Consider the following 22,199-nt stretch of genomic DNA (forward strand, 5'->3'; position numbering starts at 1 on the left):
TAACTGCTTTAGGTTGAATTGGTAAATATTGAGATTGTATACAAACACAGTAAAGGATAATACATTTTAAAAAATTCCTTTCTCTAACAGCTGAAATATTTACTGAGAATTTTGGACCAGATTTCCGAGCAGATGAAACTTTCTTTTCTGTATTTGCTATTTTCTTCCCTGCTGCAACTGGCATTCTGGCTGGTGCAAATATCTCAGGTGATCTTGCAGTAAGTAGTATGTTGTCATGTTACTGTTTAATGTACAGTTTGCATATTTACTTGTACTGCAGGTATTCATTTAAATGTTTCTTTCAGGATCCCCAATCAGCCATACCTAAAGGAACACTGTTGGCCATCTTAATTACCACATTGGTTTACATAGGAATTGCAGTATCTGTAGGTAAATGGTTGATTTTTACTTATTAATTCCTGAGGTATGCTTTGATGTAGTTACAACATGTTTTGCTGTAGCTATGTTGTTAGCTTTATAGGCAGAATGTATAGTGATACCTATAACTAATGTTTTTTGGGGGAAATTCACCCAGATTTGACTGAGGTTTGGGATAACCCCCAGAAAATCATTATTTCCACTTGCAGAGGAACATGTCCTTAACGCTTTGAACAGTCCATCTGCACTAGGCATGCTCCAAAGCCTTACTGAGATGCCACGCTTTATCCCCTCCGTTTTTGCCCCCCCCCCCCCCCACCAATCTTTTAAGCTAGGGAATGGTCCTGGGCTGGGAGTCTTGAGTTCAATAGGAAACCATGAGTTCAAATGCCTGTTCTGTTGATTGGCCTTAATATTTGAGTATTTCACAACACTAAATATTAAGCATATGGTCAATTCTGGCAGAAAAAAACCCAGGTTACTCACATGGTAGACCCAAGTCTCATCTCCTTAGCTATGCTGTCTTTCAGAATAATGTATCAAATCTCTGGCTGCTGCTGCTCTAACCCCAAGACAACACTCCCTGCCCAGAGCTAGAAATCTTGGTGTCCACCTATGTTACAGCCCTTTAAACTTAGACAGCATTCTCATGACTAGCACATATCTACGTAACTCAATGCCAAATTATTGTTGCTTTCTAGTGGCTGTTCCACATAAAGAACAATGGCCTACTACTATTTGTTCCTCCTTTTTAGATCAAGTAGAGGTCTGTGCTGTGAATCTAAAGGTCTTGCGTTCAAACCCTTTTGATTTGGAGACGGTGAAAAGCAATAAGGGTCTGGCTACACTGCATTTTAAAACTGGTGGCATCGAGTCTCAGTGTCCAGGTCTGCAGACTCAGGCTCGCACTATGATGCTAAAAACACCAGTGTAGATGTTGTGGCTTGGGCTGGAGCTCTGGCTCTGAAACCCATCTCCCTCCCTAGGCTTCACATCCCAAGCTCCAGCCTGAGTCCGAATGTCTGCTTTGCTGTTTTTAGCACTATGGCACAAGCCTCAGTCTGTAGACCAGGGCTCTGAGACTTGCTGCCGCAGGTTTTAAAATGTAATGTAGGCAAAGATTAAGGTTGACAGTATCCACTAATTTTGGGTACCCAATTTCAGACACCTAGGACCTGGGTTATCAGAGTACATAGCATTATGTAGTACTTCACATATTCAGGAACATCTGCCATTGACTTTAGCTGCAACTGTGAGCACTCGGTACTTCTGCAAGTCAGACCCAGGCTATCAAGTTGGGCACCCAGAAAATGAGGAATAGATAGTGGCTACCTCTGAAAAGTTTGGTTTAAGTGGCTTTCCCAACATCACATCAAAATTCTGTGGCAGAGGCAGGAATAGAATAGAGTTCTGCAAAGCAGCATTCAGCTGCCTTAACAATGAGACCCTCCTTCCTCTTCCTGCAGTCACCTGCCTCATTCATTACCTGCCTTCTAACTTCTACAATCAATGAAGCAGTGGTCCTACAAACGGCATGTCTTCTTCGTTACATAACCCTAATTGATTCCCAGACTAGCACTAGAGGGAGGGGTCTGTCTGTCTCTCTCCTTTCCCCCTCGTCTGCCTGCCAGTGGGCATCATGGGTATTTGCTGACAGCAGGGAATCATGGGTTCCATTCCATCCTCTGGAGGTGGAGCTGTAGTAGTCCTAGACCATTCTCCCCTGTCCCTTTCAATGTGTCCTTGATTCTTCTCCATTTCTAGCTCCTCATTCCAGTCCCATTCTCTGTACCTAACTAGTTCCAGTCTCCACTCTTTAGACTTCTTGTCCCATTTTAGTCTGGCTCTTGCCACCTCTTCATTTCAGTCAGGCAGCTTTCTCCTACATGCTGCCCGGGTGTCAGCAGACTGACTATTGAGAATGCAGCAGTCACCCAGGTTTCAGTTCTGGTACCCAGGCCAGAGCTGCAAGTGTGGGGAAGGTCCTGTTCAGCCCTGGGCTTGGAGCATGCCCAGTGCAAATGAAATCTTTGGGGAATTCAGCTGCAAACATCTAATAAGTCTTTACTTAAATTGTGCAAACTGTTTTTTTTATCTTTTTTTTTCCTTTTTTTAAAGGTTTATAACTTGGTGAACTTTGGGTCCATTTTCCTTGGGATAGCAAAAGAGGCACATCTCTGATACAAAAACCACCCCCTGCCAAACTTTGAGACCCTTATCCAAAGCATGGGGCCTCTAGAGCTTTTCAAAGTAAAGATCAGTGAAACTTTTAATATGGGTAAAACAGTATATTTTTCACTAATCTCATTCTCAAATTACTTAAGTGTTTTGGCTGACATCTTCCAAAAAAGTTAGCCTGAGGCAGAGAATTGGCATGGAAAATTTCAGCCCAAATGGTAAAGATATGGCAATTTTTTTTTATAAGCAGCTGAAAACAGAGTTTTTAATAAGAAATGTTCGTTAACCTTAATATGCAGTGCTAACAGCCCCGTCCATGATAGTTTTATGTGTTGAAGTTTACTTACTTCATAGCTGCTTATAGTTGAATACGTGTGTGAATATTTAATATATATACACAAATATTTCAACAGAAAAATTAAATTGAAATCACTGAGCATCATTTTAGAAATTAAATCTCATTCTGGTAACTTTCAGAGGTAATATACTGGTGAAATATTTCCTTTTCAGAGGTGAAGCTATCTAAGCCATCAGATATCACATGCTATATTTTCTTTCATTCCTAAAACGTTCTTGTCATTCTTTCTTTGAAGAAACTTGATCTGCAGATCAGCAAAGACTAAGAGAATTCCCTTAATTCAATCTTTAAAACTCCTAATTAAATAAATCTGTTACCCCTTAAATAGTAGATACTACTGGCTATTAGCCAAGCTCCATTTAACTTAATTTCAAGAATTACAAGGTTAAACAATAACCATTTTACTAAAGATAAAAGAGCTATAAATGTCAAAGTAGTGATCTGCATGTTTTATACAGCAGGGTTTTTGAAACTGAGTTTATTGAATAGCTTAGTTTATTCTTGTTAAGCAGGTGTAATTCCATTTATTACCTGGATGCTGATCTATTGTTACTGCCCACTAAGTGGTTTTGTTTTGGGTAGTGGTTTTTTTGTGTTTGTTTTTTTTTGGTCAGCTGTGTTACTCTTAGTCCTATAAATTAGCTGGCCTATATTAAGCTACTTAATATTTACAGAATGTTATGGCTGATTTGAGTTATTGAGAAATGGAGAACTTGAATAATGCATTTGTATTCAAAACAAGAAAATTTTGACGTGAGCATATAAGAATGGCATTACATTTGGTGAAAGGAAATATTCTTTCTGAGCACCTCCCAGTATAGAATATCTGAGCGAGAGAGAGAATATATAGACATGGTTTATATCATATCATGACATTAGTCTCAGACTGATACAAGAGCCATAGTATCACAAACTAAGTTAACGGCCTGATTAGCCAAAATTATTAGTGTATGGGGGGATGACAACACATTTTTCAATAACATGACTAGACTGCCTTTTTAAAAAAAGGTAAATGATGGTTTAAAAGTGAGTGTAAAACTTGTTTTGTAATTTAGAACAAAGGTACTCGTATAGGTGTCTCTTCTTTCTGTTAAAATTCTATCAAAAACAAAAAACAGCAGTAAAACTCTAGCCCCAAAGCAACCCAACAGGTGGCACTTCCCACTCAACCTACATCCCCTTTGCCTCCATCAGGCCAGCCTCAGTCACGAGTTTAAAAAAACAAACAAACAAAAAACAAACCCTATCTAGATGATAAAACAGCATTTTAAAACATTTTATTTTCCAGAAAAGCGAATAACATTACAAATGTATTCAGAAAGATTTGAATGCCTGTGTAAAACGTGACTGAGCACTCATAATATGAAAAGTAACAAATGTAGAACAGCAAGAGTGAAAACAGAACCAAATATGAGGGTGTACAATACCAGTTGTAAATAAAAATTGCCCAAGAAATTGACATGCACAGCACAGGAAAACAATATGGAAATTTTAAAACTGGTGATTTTTATAATTTAACTTTTCTCCATGTTTGTCGTTGCTTTACTTTTATTAATTATGGATTAAGTAAATCTTTTTATATAATTTCTCTGCTTATTTGAGATGCAGCCACCAAAAGCAGATTGCTTATGTTAATATATTAAAAAGCAGTTTAAATGTGTCAAATAATGTACAAGTGCTTTATATTGATGATATTGCTAAAATATTATGCAGTAACTAATGCATGATTTCTTGTTTACCTTTCCATCCAAGAAAATGAAGCATATGTCTGTTTGTTAACCGTCAGGAGTAATTTAAAGGAAATGCTCTTGTTTTGTAATGCTGAACTGTTAGACTATACTTTCCCCCCACCCCCCCCCCCCCCCCCCCAAAAAAAAAATGGGCAAAATTTTTTTTTTTTTAACAGACTGTTTAGTGGCCACTGGACAACCTGTATTTTGTTTGGGTCCACACTAGGTGCTTGTGTTGTTCGGGATGCTACAGGTAACCTCAATAACACCATCGTTACCGAACTGACAAATTGCACTACTGCTGCTTGCAAGTTAAAATTTGACTTCTCATCTTGTCAGAAGACAGAGTGTCACTATGGTCTGCTGAATAGCTTCCAGGTGAGAGACGCTTTAAGACTTGAGAGGGCATCAATTGAATGGTGGTGGTTGTTGTTGTTGTTTGTTTTGTTTTTTTGCGGGGGGGTGTGTGTGTATTTAATGAGTATAGCAAATTTGTGAAATAAGCCTAGATTAAAATATAGACCATCTACTGGAAATTTAAGCAAAGTCTGGAATTTGTTTCCTAAAGAACAAAACATGTCATTTTTTTGTAAATGTTTCATGTGCCTTTCTTAAAGGCTTTCTTTAGTGAGGCATTTTCACTATACTGTATACAAGAATAGCAAGGTACATTTGTAGTAAAGAATTTTACTTTTATCTCCAGATATTGTAATTGGAGTAGAACTCTGTTTTTGACATGAGCAAATCGTGTGGGTGGTAGGTTGCAGAACGTTCGTGGTTTAAAGCTCTGAGCCATTAAAACTTTCTAGCAGATTGGTGTATGCAACCTAACAAGGCTTTTACAGTCATCAACTTTAACTATACCTTGCTTTTTATCTTCTAACAAGTTAAAAGCTTTTTGGTAATACTGCTGTTCATTCCCTAACTATTCTAAGTAAATTTTCTTCTATCTGCATCCTTCTTCTTGGTTTAATTTAAGTTTTATAACTTTTGTTACCATGCTGATATTCCCAGGATATGTTTGAATTCAAGGAAAAATTTAAAATATTTATCCAGGATACCAAACTCTTTTGTAAAAATTAAATCATATTATCATACTTAAAGGAGAACCCATTAAATTGAAATTTAGCATATGCATTTAACAGGCTAGTTCTGTGCTTCCTCATCCCCATACACACACCAGTTTTTGTGACTTTACAATAATTTTTCGTATTTTTTGCTATATTTATTTCTCTCCCTTGTTCCTTTGTGAAAAACCCACAAACAGGTGAAACTGGCTGTATGGAGGGGACAGTGGCCAGTCTATAAGAAAACTGACCGGCATAACTATTCCAGAGTAACTTCCCTGTGTGGACATTGTATTCTGGAATACATGACTTTAAAGTCACTTTTCTTTATTCCAGAACATTGTCTGCATCGGGAGCTACTTTGGAGTAATATATTTGTATGCAAAACAATTAAACTTTGAAGTGAGCATACTAAAATAATTATGCAGGTCAACTTCCCCATGTAGATAAATCCTAAAGGAAAAACACAGTGCTATTTAAATACACACAATAGAAAATACAGGCAACTTTCATTCTGCCAATCTGTTTCAAACTAATTTTATTGCAGGTTACTTTTCAGACAGAATTGTCACTTAAAATTTTAAGTAATGGTGTCCTTTTAAAAATGGTCAGTAATCACAATAATATGCCTGATAGAACTCTAATTTCCTATGATTCAGTCATCAAATTTACTCTTATTCTACAGCCTAATTCTCTGTCTCTCTCTCTCCTCACCCCCGCCTGTTGCCGAATGTCAAAGGATAACCAGGGGGAAAGTGAATTCCAGGGTCAAGGGTCTTGACAGAGAATGACAGATTTTCAATCTGTCTGCTGCACATTGGCACTTAACACATCTAAAAATACCTGATATCTAAAATAGTTTTTAAAAACTTACCTGTAGCATCAGATCTACTCAAGATAGATCTCTGCCAATTTTTCTGTTAATTGAAATCTTGCTAAAATATTTTCTGTTAATAAAAAGAGTTGTACTGTCATAAATACATCAGACACACAAGGTGGGTGAGGTAATATTGGACCAACTTCTGTTGGTCAGAGAGGCAAGCTTTTAAGCTTACACAGAGCCCTTCAGGATTAGGAAATGTACACAGAGTCCCTTGCTCTCCCTTTTCCCCCTATGACTGGAGGGCTATTAATGGACCACTTCACCTTGAATGCTTCCTTGAAAGATGAGTTTACTGCTTATGCTAAACAATCTGTTCCACCTTGTATTTAGCTGTGACTCCCTGTGTACATTTCCCAGTCCTGAAGAAGAGCTCTGTGTAAGCTCAAAAGCATATCTCTCACCAATAGAAGTTGGTCCAATAAAAGATATTACCTCACTCACTTTCTCTCTCTAGTACCCTGGGATTGACATGGCTACAACAACACAGATTAAATACAACTAGGTCACTTTGTATTAAAAATGTAGGAAAAGAAATTGAACTAAATGCATTCAAGGGGCATACAACCTGTGTGAAATGTCACACTAAAAATCTACCTAAGTGTAGAAAATGTATAGCCTGTGTAAAGCCCACATGATAACCAGACCTCATCTTTGTAGTCAGAACTGGTACCTTCATTTTATTTTTAATATAAATACATGTTGCATCCAAAAAAACTATTAGAATAACATTACAGTTACAAAGTCAAGCACTTAAAAGTTAAGGAATGACAGTGTTAAGGATGCATGTGCAACTTTAATTTGGCCCTCTGTGCCGTCTGGATTATAATTGTCTTTAATTACGTGATCACATACTATTTTTTCCAGAGGATCCCTGCCTCATTCAATGAACAGGTAATTTACTGAATATTTCTCCACATTTAATGTGTGACCCCAGGCCTTATTACATACACTATCCAAAAATTTCACTGAATACAAAATTAATTTCCTCATGGGCATTTCAATGGTGCTTTCACCAGAGTATTTGATTGAGTGATTCACAAACATTGATATCTACTCTCAATCTTAACAACTGCTTAAAATAGTGACTACAGAATGTGATTGATTGTTTCAGTATTACATCTGTAGTTAGTTTTGTGATAGTAAAAAAACTGAATCCCAATCACAGGCGGTGTACTGCTTTATTCCTTACATAGAAGAATTTGAATATTTCAAGACAGAGCAATTCAAAGTGCTTAGTAATACAGTAGGAAAATTAATAAATTGCTAATATATCAGCAATCATTTTTCAATGTTTAAGACTTCTGTGTCATCCTTACCAGTAAATATATTGGAGTTTCATAAGTGAGATACTTGATTTTTAATAAAATGATTATTTTAATCTTCTTTTTTCTTGTAATGTAAAAACTCACATCTGTAAATCCTTTATTGTTTCTCTAACCCATTTGCTGCAATATTTATTCCATCAACTTTATTTTCCATGCAATCCAATGCCTAAACTTCATTTTCAGAGCTCAAGTGATAATTTATGTTCTGGAACCAGTTTTTTCTAATTTCATAACTGCTAAAGTGTCTTCCAAAGCAAGTAATTACACTTATAGTAATCTTATGACTTGTGGGAGCATGGCAGTTTAATTACTTGTTAATCAAATTGCATTTGAACTTCAAGAACATATAGCTATAATTAACATGTGCTTATATATAAAACATACCTAATAAGTGTACATTAAAATATGCACAATGCATGAAGATGTTTTTCTTGGTTTCATTTCTTCCTTTAAAAAAATGAAATATTATGGGAGGTGTTTCTAGTCTTCACCGTAAATTATCAATGTAAAAACAATCAGTACACTTGGACACACAGAGTATTAATATTGAAACAGATTCCTTATTTTCTTCCCCACCCCACTGCTCCTCTCGTTACTAAACTATGGTAAGGTTTCTAGGATGAAAGAAGTATTCATTCAGTGCAAGTGATGCATGATCTCATTCCCACATTGATATTGTACTTTTCAAACACAAATGTTGGGTTTCACCCAGTGACTGAAAATGCCAGTCAGTTTTTCAAGATGTTATCAAAGGTACAATAGTTTGTCAGTCTTCAACTGGTCTCAGTCTGTCTCATGCAGAGAACAGTAGCTCCAGTGTTAAGTTGTAATAATTCTTAAATATGTAGTTTCACGTCTTAGTTTCCTTAGGCATTATTTGTATGACAGTGTGAGAGAACATACAGAAAAAGAGTTCCTGACTTGTTTACATTATTGTCATTTGTAATTTTTTTTGAGGTGTCATGACTGAATAGGCCTTTAAAATAGCATCTTTGTCATAATTAACAAGAATTTCAAAAGAGCTTATTAAAATCTTTATATTATAAAGAGCCATTGGAATGAAATTAGCTGCTTGCTATATCTCTTGTTTAGAAGTATTGTATTACCCACTATAATGAAGGAAATATATAAATGAGCTCTAGTAGAAAAGCAATCTCTTGGGGGAAGGAAAAAGCTGTTGTGTTTACCAAACTGTGGCCATATGCTGGAGAGTACCTTGAGATCCAGCCAAATGCCAGACCTCTGGTACAATATGAAGATTTCAAGGGCAGCACATGAAAGGTGTCTGATTTAACAGCACTGCATGTTGGAAATTCTCCATCAAGTAGTCATGTCACAGGAGGATGTATGTTATATTCATCTACAAATATTATCTTTCCATGTTAACACTGAAGTATTTCTAACTATGAGCAGATTTCTTTTCCATGACCTACTCCCTGAAAATATTCTTTATTTGTATGAGATTGCAAACAATATACTAATTGTGATGGTGACCTCTTTATTTAACGTAGATGCTTGATCTATTAAAACTAAGCTGAAACTGCAAACTTAAAATGCTAGACGCCATACAGCTATTGGGCAGAGACTAACTGTTGGTCACTAACAATCTGTTTAAGCAATCGTAATGCATAGTTAGTGCAATTAACAAACAACTTAAACTTATTCAAAAAGAATCCTTTGCATTAAGGGTATATGGAGCTAGAAATAGTTTATTTTTCTCACATGGTACCAAAGTGTGTGTCTTTTAGATTTATTACTTTCTTTTCAGCTGTAAATACTATTGAGTTTTACCTTGTTTGCTATCTTCTGTGCTTTTATCTTTGATGCACTGTAATAACAATCACATCTTTATTTTAATCTGAGTAGCATTTGCCTAACTAAAAACAAGTTCTGGTAATCTTCTAGTCTTCTGCTAGGTAACATCCTAGTAGCATCTCCTTACTCGTTTTCCTCATTAGTGAAGTTTTTTGTTATACATTTCCTCATTTACCATCCTAGGATACAAGTTTTCTCCCAGTAAGCATTCTAGCTGAAGTGAAAAGAGGTGCACATGCTCCTCGCTCTCTTGATAAAATTCCAGGCTTTATTCTTGGGGATTTTTTTTGGCCACCTTTCCTGAAAGTATAATCTTTGCTTGGTCCTCTACTACTTTTATTTCTAGCCCTATTTCTGTGAAGAAAGATGGAAGCATTGAAAGACAAAAAGAAGGAAGTTTAATTAGAGGCACTTACCAAAGGGCACAATTCAAATAAATAAATTTAATAAATTGGAGAGGGTTCTGAGAAGAGACACGAGACAAATTAAAAGAATTGGAAAATGTGCCATATGATAAACTGAAGAAATGCGATCTATTTAGCTTAATAAAAAGAAGGTTAAGGGGTGATTCAGACTGTAAGTACCTATATGGGGAACAAATGTTTGAAGATGCAATCTAGTAGATGAAGGTATATCAAGATCTAATGGCTGGAAACTGAAGCTAGACAAATTCAGACTGTAAATAAGGTGCAATTTTTTAACAGTGAGGGTAATTAATCATTGGACAAATACACCAGAGGTTGTGGTGGATTCTCCATCACTGGCAATTTTAAAATCAAGATTGGATGTTTTTTTAAAACATAAATGCTCTAGTTCAAACAAGAATTGTTTCGAGGAAGTTCTATGCCCTGTGTTATGCAGGAGAGCAGATTAGATGATCGCAATGGTCCCTTCTGGTCTTTAGAATCTATGAAATAAATGTTTGCAAGAAAATGTTAGACCATCCACAGAGATTGCATGCTCCTGGTCCTGGGAGGCGAATACTTTTTGTCTCCTCTGTCAGACTGGACCTCATCATATCTCTCCCTTTTGTGGCATATAGTTAAAACACTGGGTTGCTGAAGCTCTAATGCACACCAGAAACTGGGAGTGGATCTCATGGCCACTATAGCACTGTTCTTCCAGCAAACTAAGTATTAAATCCAGTGACATTCAGGGATTGTCTCATTTTCTCCTCTTTCCTCTTTCCACCAAGTAACACACCCCAAGCCCTAAGAAATCAGACCTTTGGGGAGTTGTTTTTGTTTTTTCCTTCCCTGTTCCTATTTCTCAGAAGATAGGGGAAGCCTGGATTTATACTTTCTCCTCCATTTATACTTTCTTCTCCTTAGCCACAGGACTAAGGCTTTTTCTTAGAGTTCTGCTTGGTTTTCTCTCTCAGGCCACATAAGTGAGGCTCTAATTCTTTTGCTCCTCAGTCAGACTTCCCTGTAATTTTTGGCTTTTTTTCTATTGGCCTTCCATATGTGGGGGATGGGGATTGGTGTGCCTGATTGCTTGCTATTGCTGGTCATAACACTCCTCTGTTAGCTACTATGACAACTTGATTTCTTTCCCATACAGCATCTGGGAGGCCCTCCTTGCTTTTTTTTTTTTTTTTTAAGTGTCTCCTCTGTTTCTGCTAATTGCTTGTTCCTCTAGCCTTAGGTGGAAAAAGCTGTTTGTTCAGTCTTACGGACAGGTATCCTCCACAAACAGACCACCTTCCTTTTTAAAGAGTTCTTCCCCCTAGCTTCTAGCAGCTCCATAAGCAGGGATGATCTTCCCGGAAAGGGTGGGGATAATTTCCCTGAGGAAGAGTCTAACTGAAACAATTTCCCTATTTATAAATTTTAAGAGGTTCAGTCTCCAGGATGCTGGCCACCTTCCAGGTGGAGCTTCCACAGTCTAAAATCTGAGACTGATATTGGTTTTCAACAATGTGACTTCCTCTTCCTCAGCATTTTAGGTATCAGAAATTTCTGTCAAACAGACACCATCTCTATGCCTCAAGCCACACCTTATAAAATATTATATTTTGTCAGAAAGCTGAAATACTTCTCTTAAAACTGCATTCTCTTTTGACTTATGATTGCTCTTATTGATGTAACTGACAGGAAAGTGAATTCTTTCCTTAGACCATTAATGAGACATTTTTTGATTTGGTAGTTGAATTATGTTTGTTTGCAAGTTTATGCAGTTAAATTTGGCCCACCAGATTCTCTAGCTGCAGAGCTCAGACTTGGTTGAACAGAGCAGCTAACAGTCTGTTTTAAGAAATCATATATATGGCTTAAAAAAAATTTGAGTTGGAATAAAAAAAACTAGAGTTTACTGTCCTGAAATATTCTCCATACGTTGAATGGTAAATGGTATTTGAAAAAAAATCTAGGCATTGTAGAAATAAAAGAAACAAGATTCTGCAGACAGTGTTTCATAGATTCTAGGACTGGAAGGGACCTTGAGAGGTCATCGAGTCCAGTCCCCTGTCCACATGGCAGGACCAAATACTGTCTAGACCATCCCGGATAGACATTTATCTAATCTACTCTTAAATATCTCCAGAGATGGAGATTCCACAACCTCCCTAGGCAATTTATTCCAGTGTTTAACCATCCTGACAGTTAGGAACTTTTTCCTAATGTCCAACCTAGACCTCCCTTGCTGCAGTTTAAGCCCATTGCTTCTTGTTCTATCCTTAGAGGCTAAGGTGAACAAGTTTTCTCCCTCCTCCTTATGACACCCTTTTAGATCCCTGAAAACTGCTATTGTGTCCCCTCTCAGTCTTCTCTTTTCCAAACTAAACAAACCCAATTCCTTCAGCCTTCCTTCATAGGTCATGTTCTCAAGACCTTTAATCATTCTTGTTGCTCTTCTCTGGACTCCTTCCAATTTCTCCACATCTTTCTTGAAATGCAGTGCCCAGAACTGGACACAATACTCCAGCTGAGGCCTAACCAGAGCAGAGTAGAGCGGAAGAATGACTTCTCATGTCTTGCTCACAACACACCTGTTAATGCATCCCAGAATCATGTTTGCTTTTTTTGCAACAGCATCACACTGTTGACTCATATTTAGCTTGTGGTCCACTATAACCCCTAGATGCCTTTCTGCCGTACTCCTTCCTAGACAGTCTCTTCCCATTCTGTATGTGTGAAACTGATTGTTGATTCCTAAGTGGAGCACTTTGCATTTGTCTTTGTTAAACTTCATCCTGTTTACCGCAGACCATTTCTCCAATTTGTCCAGATCATTTTGAATTATGACCCTGTCCTCCAAAGCAGTTGCAATCCCTCCCAGTTGGTATCATCCGCAAACTTAATAAGCGTACTTTCTATGCCAATATCTAAGTCGTTAATGAAGATATTGAACAGAGCCGGTCCCAAAACAGACCCCTGCGGAACCCCACTCGTTATGCCTTTCCAGCAGGATTGGGAACCATTAATAACAACTCTCTGAGTACGGTTATCCAGCCAGTTATGCACCCACCTTTATGGTAGCCCCATCTAAATTGTATTTGCCTAGTTTATCGATAAGAATATCATGCGAGACCGTATCAAATGCCTTACTAAAGTCTAGGTATACCACATCCACAGCTTCTCCTTTATCCACAAGACTCGTTATCCTATCAAAGAAAGCTATCAGATTGGTTTGACATGATTTGTTCTTTACAAATCCATGCTGGCTGTTCCCTATCACCTTACCACCTTCCAAGTGTTTGCAGATGATTTCCTTAATTACTTGCTCCATTATCTTCCCTGGCACAGAAGTTAAACTAACTGGTCTGTAGTTTCCTGGGTTGTTTTTATTTCCCTTTTTATAGATGGGCACTATATTTGCCCTTTTCCAGTCTTCTGGAATCTCTCCTGTCTCCCATGATTTTCCAAAGATAATAGCTAGAGGCTCAGATACCTCCTCTATTAGCTCCTCGAGTATTCTAGGATGCATTTCATCAGGCCCTGGTGACTTGCAGGCATCTAACTTTTCTAAGTGATTTTTTAACTTGTTCTTTTTTTATTTTATCTGCTAAACCTACCCCCTTCCCATTAGCATGCACTATGTTAGGCATTCCTTCAGACTTCTCAGTGAAACAAAGAAGTCATTAAGCATCTCTGCCATTTCCAAGTTTCCTGTTACTGTTTCTCCCTCTTCACTAAGCAGTGGGCCTACCCTGTCTTTGGTCTTCCTCTTGCTTCTAACGTATTGATAAAAAGTCTTCTTGTTTCCCTTTATTCCTGTAGCTAGTTTGAGCTCATTTTGTGCCTTTGCCTTTCTAATCTTGCCCCTGCATTCCTGTGTTGTTTGCCTATATTCATCCTTTGTAATCTGTCCTAGTTTCCATTTTTTATATGACTCCTTTTTATTTGTTAGATCATGCAAGATCTCGTGGTTAAACCAAGGTGGTCTTTTGCCACATTTTCTATCTTTCCTAACCAGCGGAATAGCTTGCTTTTGGGCCCTTAATAGTGTCCCTTTGAAAAACTGCCAACTCTCCTCAGTGTTGAGTGAATGCTATTGTAACAGTTCTGAAGGACTTCAACTGAAACATTTGTCTACAGAATTCTAGTTTATTTTTATTAAAGTAATTGTTTTATTTAGAGGTAGATGTTTTTCAGTCCATTCTGTTTGGTACATGTAAAAGAAATTAAAATGTTTATATCCTGCTTTCAGGTAATGAGCATGGTATCAGGATTTGCACCACTGATTTCTGCTGGCATCTTTTCAGCCACCCTTTCTTCTGCATTGGCATCTTTAGTGAGTGCACCTAAGATTTTTCAGGTAAGCATATATAATGTCTTTGTTTCATAACAAAATAACTTGAATCAGCTTTAAACTGGAATATTGGGAACAGGGAGCTTTTGTATATTGGTGTCTTGATTCATATCACTTGAGTCACACATTGATTCTCAGCTGTTCTACTTGGAAATAAAACACTAGCACCATTGCCTTCTAAAATGGAACTAGTAGATGTAAATTTCAAATCTGCTCTTCTGACATACTGACCTTATGTCTGGTATTGCCATCTGTAGAGTTGAGGTTCTGTAGTGTTTTGTTCTGGCATGGAGTTGGTTTGGTGCAAAGAGACTTAGCCAAATTTTCCTGAATTATTGGATTCAGCAAGTCCATTCCATCTAAATCTGGAGTCCTGGGCAAAAAGGGGCATGTTCCAGTACTAAGTACCACTGCAGCCTTTGCCTTCAACCTTCATGGCAGGCCTGTTGAGCCACGAGAAACGCTGCCTCCAGTATTGGTTTCCTATCTGAGTGCTGAAGAAGGAGGAGGAAGTATCAGAGCCCTGAGCACAATTCTTCAGTGCTGTCCCGAGAGGTCTTTTTCTGTTGGTTATTGCTACTACCTCAGTATCAGTGTCCAAGTAGTGACCATATGGCAGTGGCCTCTGTGCTACTGGAACTGACTTATGTTTAAACAAAACATTTTGGTGCTGAGATGTCTCCTCCTAACTTGGCCCTCTTGCCCTCTTTCTTGATGTTAAGTAGGGAGGCATCTAATATTTCCCCTTCTCTCCCCCACCAAAGCTTTGCCAAGAAGCAACAGACTCCATTTGACTTCATTCCTAAGTTTCTGAATACCAGCAGTTAAAACTGACAAGTGTGGTCACTTTCTACTCTGTTGTAGTGTGACAAAGTTTATAAGTAAGGCTAAGTTGTCACGGATATTTTTAGTAAAAGTCAGGGACCAGGTCATGGGAAATAACAGCCTGTGACCTGTCCCTGACTTTTTTACTAAAAATATCCCTAACAAAAGGGGTAGGTGGGTTCAGCACCCACTGCTGCTGGGGCTCCTGCATTCCCTACTAATGCGGTGCATGTGAACTCCAGGGTCCACCTACCCCTGGGGCTGGGCTTCTGTGGGGTGCCCTTGCTCCAGGCAACTGGTAGCTGCAAGGTCCCCCAGCCACTGGCTGCGACTGCAGCAGCGGCTGGGCAGCTGCATGGGGTCCACCCGCTGGAGGCTGGGCAGCTGCATGGGCAGGCCTGGCTGGGAGCTTCAGCCCCAGGGCAGAAAATGTCATGGAGGTCAGTGGAAGTCATGGATTTCGTGGCATAATCATAGCCTTAAGTTATGAGCAGCAGCAGAGGCAATGGGCCTGTCTGCACAGACTCTCTGGAAGAAAGCACTACACAAAGCCTCCAAAATGTCAACTGAAATTTTCTTAGCAACCAGATGGGCTAAAAAATGGAGGTTTAAATTCTGCAGAAGCTGTTGGCACTTGCTTGGGAAAGAATCCTGCTTACCACAGCTTAGTGATATATTCGAGGTCTGCTTAAAAAGTCCTATGGTTGAAGAGCAAGGTAAACTGTTGGGAAGCAATCAAAGATTAATGTGTTTGATCTGGAATTTAAAGAAGGAAAAAATATTGCCACAATGAGACCTTATGCAAATTGTGGTGCTGCTGCTGATGATCATATGCAGCCTCTTCCATCTGAGTATAGGGCCCTTAAAGTTTTAGATTTCAAGATAAATTGGATAGCTTTTATCTGCCAAGACTTAAGCCCAGAGTTGTTTATTATGCAGTAAGTGATGACATAATTACAAAACTCTGCACTGTTAAATATTCAGTTTACTGCTTTAGGTGGTGATAGTTTTGGCTGTCCTTCCATTGAGGCCATGGATTGAATTGGTTAAGAGATTGTCACTTTTTGGGGTGGTTCCTCTAGGTCAGAGCTAAGGGAATGTTGCTTGGCAATATGGAGTGGTTTACTCCACTCTTTGCTGTACATTTTCTGTGGATAGAGAAGCTGATAGTTTGACTCCTTTTTAGTGAGCACTAAATTAATTTTTAACATTGTTAATAGTTGCATATCCTCCATATCTACTGGTGGTTCCTTTTCGGAGGAAAGCACTGCAGTTAATGCACTGCAGTTAGTTGCAATTCAGAATGCTTAAAGATATTGTAACAATAACTGAGTAAAATTGTAGAGCTTGTAAAACTTATTTCCCAAGGAACTTTTATACCAAGTACTCACCCATTTCACAGTCTTGCTTTAAGAAGAACAGGAGTACTTGTGGCACCTTAGAGACTAACAAATTTATTAGAGCATAAGCTTTTCGTGGACTACAGCCCACTTCTTCGGATGCATATAGAATGGACATTCTACAAACCGGCAGTTGCCAGACCCACAATGGCCTGCCCAGCCCTGTGCTGCCAGCGTGCCCCTTCCCTCGGGGGTGGGCCCATGCCATGCCACAGAGTCCCCGACTCCCTAAGCCCAGAATGGACATTCTATATNGACTCCAGTACTCCAGCGCCCCGAGAAGAGTAAGGGAAGTCGATGGGAGAGCATCTCCAGTCGACGCAGCGCAGTGAAGACACCACGGTAACTTGATCTAAGCTACATCGATTCCAGTTACATTATTCATGTAACTGGAGTAACGTAACTTAGGTCAATTTACCCTGGTAGTAGTCAAGGCCTCAATCTCAATTAGTGGGGAAAGGTAACAGTTAATATCACAGACTTCAGCTAATCAGTTTTTTTTTTTTTAATCCTTTCCCAACCCTATTGTATTATCTTCTTATCCATTAGCCTACTATAGAGAGCTGTTGTATGATGTGAAAGCCTTTTATATTTATTTACAGGTTTTTTTAATACATACATATTAGACAATAAAACATCACTAATCTATGCTTCCGTAAGTGGCAAGCTGGCACAAATAGAGGTCTTTAAAGTTTGCTATCCACTGAACCACTTAAGTGCAAGATTTTCCTGGTGCTGCCAGAGGTGGGGGCCAGCCCAAGTGGTAATACATTCCTTGCAGGCAGATAAAAGATCTTCCACATCATCCTGTAGCCCCTTCCAGGACTGCTTACATTAAAAACTGTTGCTGTTACTCTTATCTCTTCCCCCATCTTGCTTATTCTGCATTTTTGAAGGCTGTTGGAGGAAGGAAAGACCAAGTTATCACTGTTGCCACATGTGGTCTGGAGGTTTCATTAGACTGAAGAGGGTCCTAATGGACTAAAGTGTCATGTTCTTGAACTGCTGTATCTTTGATTTCAGTCCTTTGTGGTGGTGGGAAATGACTAGTGATGGCTACTACTACTGCTCTCTATCCCGGTAAAAAGGAGAGCCCTACGCTTTCCCACCACCTAATCCTTTTAGGAAGGAAAAGAGGGGGAAAAGTAAGTTTTCTTCTCTCTACAGAGGAGGGCGGAGGCTGCACCCCTCTCTGTCTGACTGCAGTTACAGAGAGCCTAGATGCTGCGTCTCAAATTCCAAACCTCTACTTGAATCTGCCAAGACCCTCTTTACTCTTGGGACAGCCTCAAGGAAGGATATCCTTCTCCCCCGCGCACACGCGCGCGCGCACACACACACGCGTGCACACCCACCATTAAAGGGTCACATCAGCAATAATGGTAGCCTTGCTTCAGTCTTTTGTTAAGGTGGGAGTCAGGCAAATGTGCTTCTCCATTTGCCCACAGGTATATGATTTCACCTGTTATAGCTCCCACAGACCTCTATTTAAACCGCAATGTCTCCCTCTCACATTCCAACACTATTGCAGACTAATGAAAACTTAATATTCATGGGCTAACTGTGTAATTCTGGAAAAAAATGTAAATAACCTGAATTAGCAAACAGTGTAGTCAGATAGCAAACATATCTTATTTCAAACAACTTTGGTATTCCTTGAGTGCCTGCAAGTTAAATAGGGAATATTTTGAACAAATGTCTGCTGCACATTAATTGATCACAAAGAATTGTAACTCGCATTGAAAGCTTTGAAACATTTAAATTCAAAGTTTATGATGATTCTGTGAGAAAACAAAATGGAGACTAAACTTATTTCTTTGAGTGGGAGGCACTCTTTGACTGTGTCTGAGGAAGAGAAAGGTAAAGATTACTGATTAAACTAGACTAGACTTTATCAAGATATAATTGAACATATTAATATTTGGACTCTTGAACTGAGAAAACAGATTTTCTACAAATCTCCTTAAAAAGTATTTTAAAGTGAGTTTGGCTGGAGACAAAAGGGTGACAGGATTTTGGTGGCAGAATAGGCTGTTTCTGAAGCAGATTTTAGTTTTATGTGTTTGTTTTTCCCATAGTAGCTGAAATGATTAGAGAAATTGTTTAGAGCTGTTTATGGTATTAGACCATTATATAGACCATCTGAATAAAATAAAATGTGTTACAAATTTATTGTTTCCACTAGAGAGAAGGAGGCCCTTGTAGCAAACTTTTGGCCCTTGGATTTTTAAAGCAGTTTGACAACAAGCTTAATAACTATTTGTTTTTCTTTGTGTTTTTACAGCTGAATTGAATGTCATTGCTCCAATAATCTCCAACTTCTTCTTGGCTTCATATGCCTTAATTAATTTCTCTGTATTCCATGCCTCACTTGCAAAATCTCCAGGTAGGAACTTCATATTTGGGGGTTTAACACATTTTAAAGCTACCCTAGAAACAAAGTATTTCTGCACAGAAGTTATTGATTTACTAATTGAAGAATTTATTAAAACAATCTTAGAAAAATTACTAGACTAGCCGAATCAAACCCCTACCTAAGGCTGACACTAAAGCAGCCTCTTTGGTAACTGTAGGAGACTTGTGGTTGTATCTGTCACAACTTGGGAACCTGAGTAAGATATCTTTTCCTCCTAATATGCCTTCCAGCAACTAATTCTAAACCACGTGTGTGGGTGTAGTATGTAAAATGTGACTAGAGCTTTGATTTTTGTTTCTCAGTTTGTTTTGAAAGCTCTGCAGGATTTAAGGACTAAGGCCAGGATTTTCAAAAAATGGGTGCTTTAAGTTAGGAGCATAAGGGCTTCTTTACGTGGAGGATTTAGTCCACACTAACATTAGTGAGTACACACTCGAATGATCTATGTCCACATGATGCAAAAGTTTACGGCATACTAATTGGCCACTTAATATGTATTCTATAATCCACTTTGAAAATGTGTTAAGTTCACTGCATATTGAGTTAGTGTGACTAATGTTCACGTGCTCACATCACTCATTCTCATTAGCTTGGCAGACTACCTGCTGCTATCCCATGCTGCTTTGCATGATGCCAGGACTGACCATCTGTCTGTGTGTTCTCTATTGCTCATGTAGAACAGATATCACCTTCCTGTTCAAATACTGGCACAAGGCCAAGACTTGTCCATTTGCTTCTGGCGTTGTATACCTCAGAATTCCAGCAGTACTGTTGTTGCTGTCATCGCACAAAGTCCCAGCCACGTAGACACTGATACATATTGAATCACAACAATTGACGGCTCTGTGTACACAGTCAATTCTGAATACCCATCATCTCTCATTGACCTCTGAGAGTGCCCAGCTAATGAGGTGTGTATGCCTCATCCTAGCCTGAACTACAAAGGAGTAAAACTTCACTAGGTAAAGAGACTAGGACTCAGTCTCTAAGGGAACTGCCTTAAGGGTCACATCTGCTTGTTATGGGGGGAAGGGGAGGAGATGGGGGAGAGAGAGAGAGAGAGAGAGAGTCTGAAATGCTGGCTCATTAAGCAGGTGATGAATGGAGCCAAGAGCTATGCCTTGTGAACAAGGAAGCCATAAGAAAACTAAAGCCCTCAATGAGAGAGGTGCTCCTAGGAGGGAGTGATACTTTCTCCTAACAGAATATTGGACCAGGACTCGCTGTCCTTTTTATTTCCCTCCCATTGACACTGGGTGTCATTGGGATTGTGTGATGACGCTGGTGAGAAGGGAGTTTTATTGTTCAGTTTTTACTTTAGCAATCCTGATGAAAAGAGGAGCTCTTTGTAGAGACTACTACTTGCCCCTCAGGAAAAGAATTCCTTATGGTGTTATTTGTTTCCTTTGCCCCAGGGCTTAAAAGTTGATGATCCGAATTGCAAGAAATGGGGCAGCAAAGTTATTATGCTTCAGTTTTTATTTTATCTGTAACAAAAGTATTGTTATGCCTATAAAAGAATTGCATTCAACATAAATAGGATTTTCTTTTTCCAGTTTTTAGCCTACTGAGTTTAGGTTAAAAGAACAGGAGTACTTGTGGCACCTTAGAGACTAACAAATTTATTAGAGCATAAGCTTTTGTGGGCTAAAGCCCACTTCTTCGGATGCATAGAATGGAACATATATTGAGGATATATATACACACATACAGCGAGCATGAACAGGTGGGAATTGTCTTGCTAACTTCGAGAGGCCAATTAAGTAAGAGAAAAAAATTTTGAAGTGATAATCAAGATAGCCCAGTACAGACAGTTTGATAAGAAGTGTGAGAATACTTACAAGGGGAGATAGATTCAATGTTTGTAATGCCTCAGCCATTCCCAGTCCTTATTCAAGCCTAAGTTGATTGTATCTAGTTTGCATATCAATTCCAGCTCAGCAGTCTCTTGTTGGAGTCTGTTTTTGAAGCTGTTTTGAAGTTTAGGTTGGAGCCCTTTTTAAAAAAAGTCATCTTCACTCTGGGGCCAAACTTATAAAGGTGCATTAAGTTGCCTTCGATTTGTGTTTACGCAACCTTGCGCACATATTTATTTTATTCTATTGCTTATACACGCAAGCAATAAAATTAATATGTTGAAAGCCCACATAGATATGTAAATCCTATTTCTATTTACAATTAAGCCTGCTCAATTGTATATGTAAATAAGCAGGCATATTTTAAATTTTCTGTATGTTGAGCTGTATGGGTATATTCACTTCTGGAAGCATATGTGTAGATCACAAATCATGATGCAGTATTTGCAGCTTAGCCATATTAAGACTAATATTCTTGTCAGAATTTGATGTTTGTTTTCATAATTCATATGGATAAAAACAGTGTTTTAAGCAATTTTTCATATTTAATTTTTCAATTGTGCAAAATCGTGAGCATTTTTCGATTTTTATCAATTCAGATTTCAGTTGCAGGAAACTCGGGGTAAGGTCAGACAATCAATTAATGACAGTAGACACAGATTCAAAAAGGTAAAGCTTTGTAACCATTAAAACAAAAATGGTCAACATCATGTCGTAATACACAGGAAGTGAATATCCTTAAATCAAACTCTAAATTCTGAAGCAGTGTTTTTTAATCTGTACATTTTGATTATCAGTGGAAATATTTTTGTCGGTTTGTGTGTGTACAGTGATGTTTACTGACAGTTACCGATATAAAATCTAATGCTTCCAAGCCTAAATACACTCTTAGTCACCGCTGTCTTTATCAGAATAGATGATCCTTATACCTCTTTCTGAACAGCCCTTCAGCAACTCATGGCGTCAAACTCTGGCAACCTCAGTACTTCTCTTTGACAGTTACACTTTCTTCCTGAATGTGTCCGGCAATACTCTACACCTGATATTTGTCCTTTTTCTTTGAATGCTCAGGAGTTGCTCTTATCCAAATAAACAAAAACATTAAAAGTAGTTAGCTAGTAGTACTAGTTAGCTTAACTGGAGTGATAATGCAGAACTAAAAGGATAGCACCCACTAACATAGCATGAAGTCATTTGCATTGTGATTCATGCTGTA

The 22,199-nt window shown here is 38.4% G+C and overlaps 1 protein-coding gene across 1 annotated transcript in view; it reads left to right on the plus strand.

The window, feature by feature from the left end:
• Positions 1-22,199, plus strand: part of SLC12A2 (solute carrier family 12 member 2) — a 109,522-nt gene that overhangs the window by 58,734 nt on the left and 28,589 nt on the right. Inside the window, exons 8-13 of the mRNA XM_034774901.1 lie at positions 91-218; positions 306-390; positions 4,871-5,022; positions 14,385-14,492; positions 15,976-16,027; positions 18,996-19,097. Coding sequence (XP_034630792.1) covers positions 91-218; positions 306-390; positions 4,871-5,022; positions 14,385-14,492; positions 15,976-16,027; positions 18,996-19,097 — 627 coding nt within the window. The remainder of the gene's footprint in view (positions 1-90; positions 219-305; positions 391-4,870; positions 5,023-14,384; positions 14,493-15,975; positions 16,028-18,995; positions 19,098-22,199) is intronic.

This window comes from Trachemys scripta, chromosome 6, assembly GCF_013100865.1.
Source record: "Trachemys scripta elegans isolate TJP31775 chromosome 6, CAS_Tse_1.0, whole genome shotgun sequence".
NCBI classification, from domain to species: Eukaryota; Metazoa; Chordata; order Testudines; family Emydidae; genus Trachemys; species Trachemys scripta.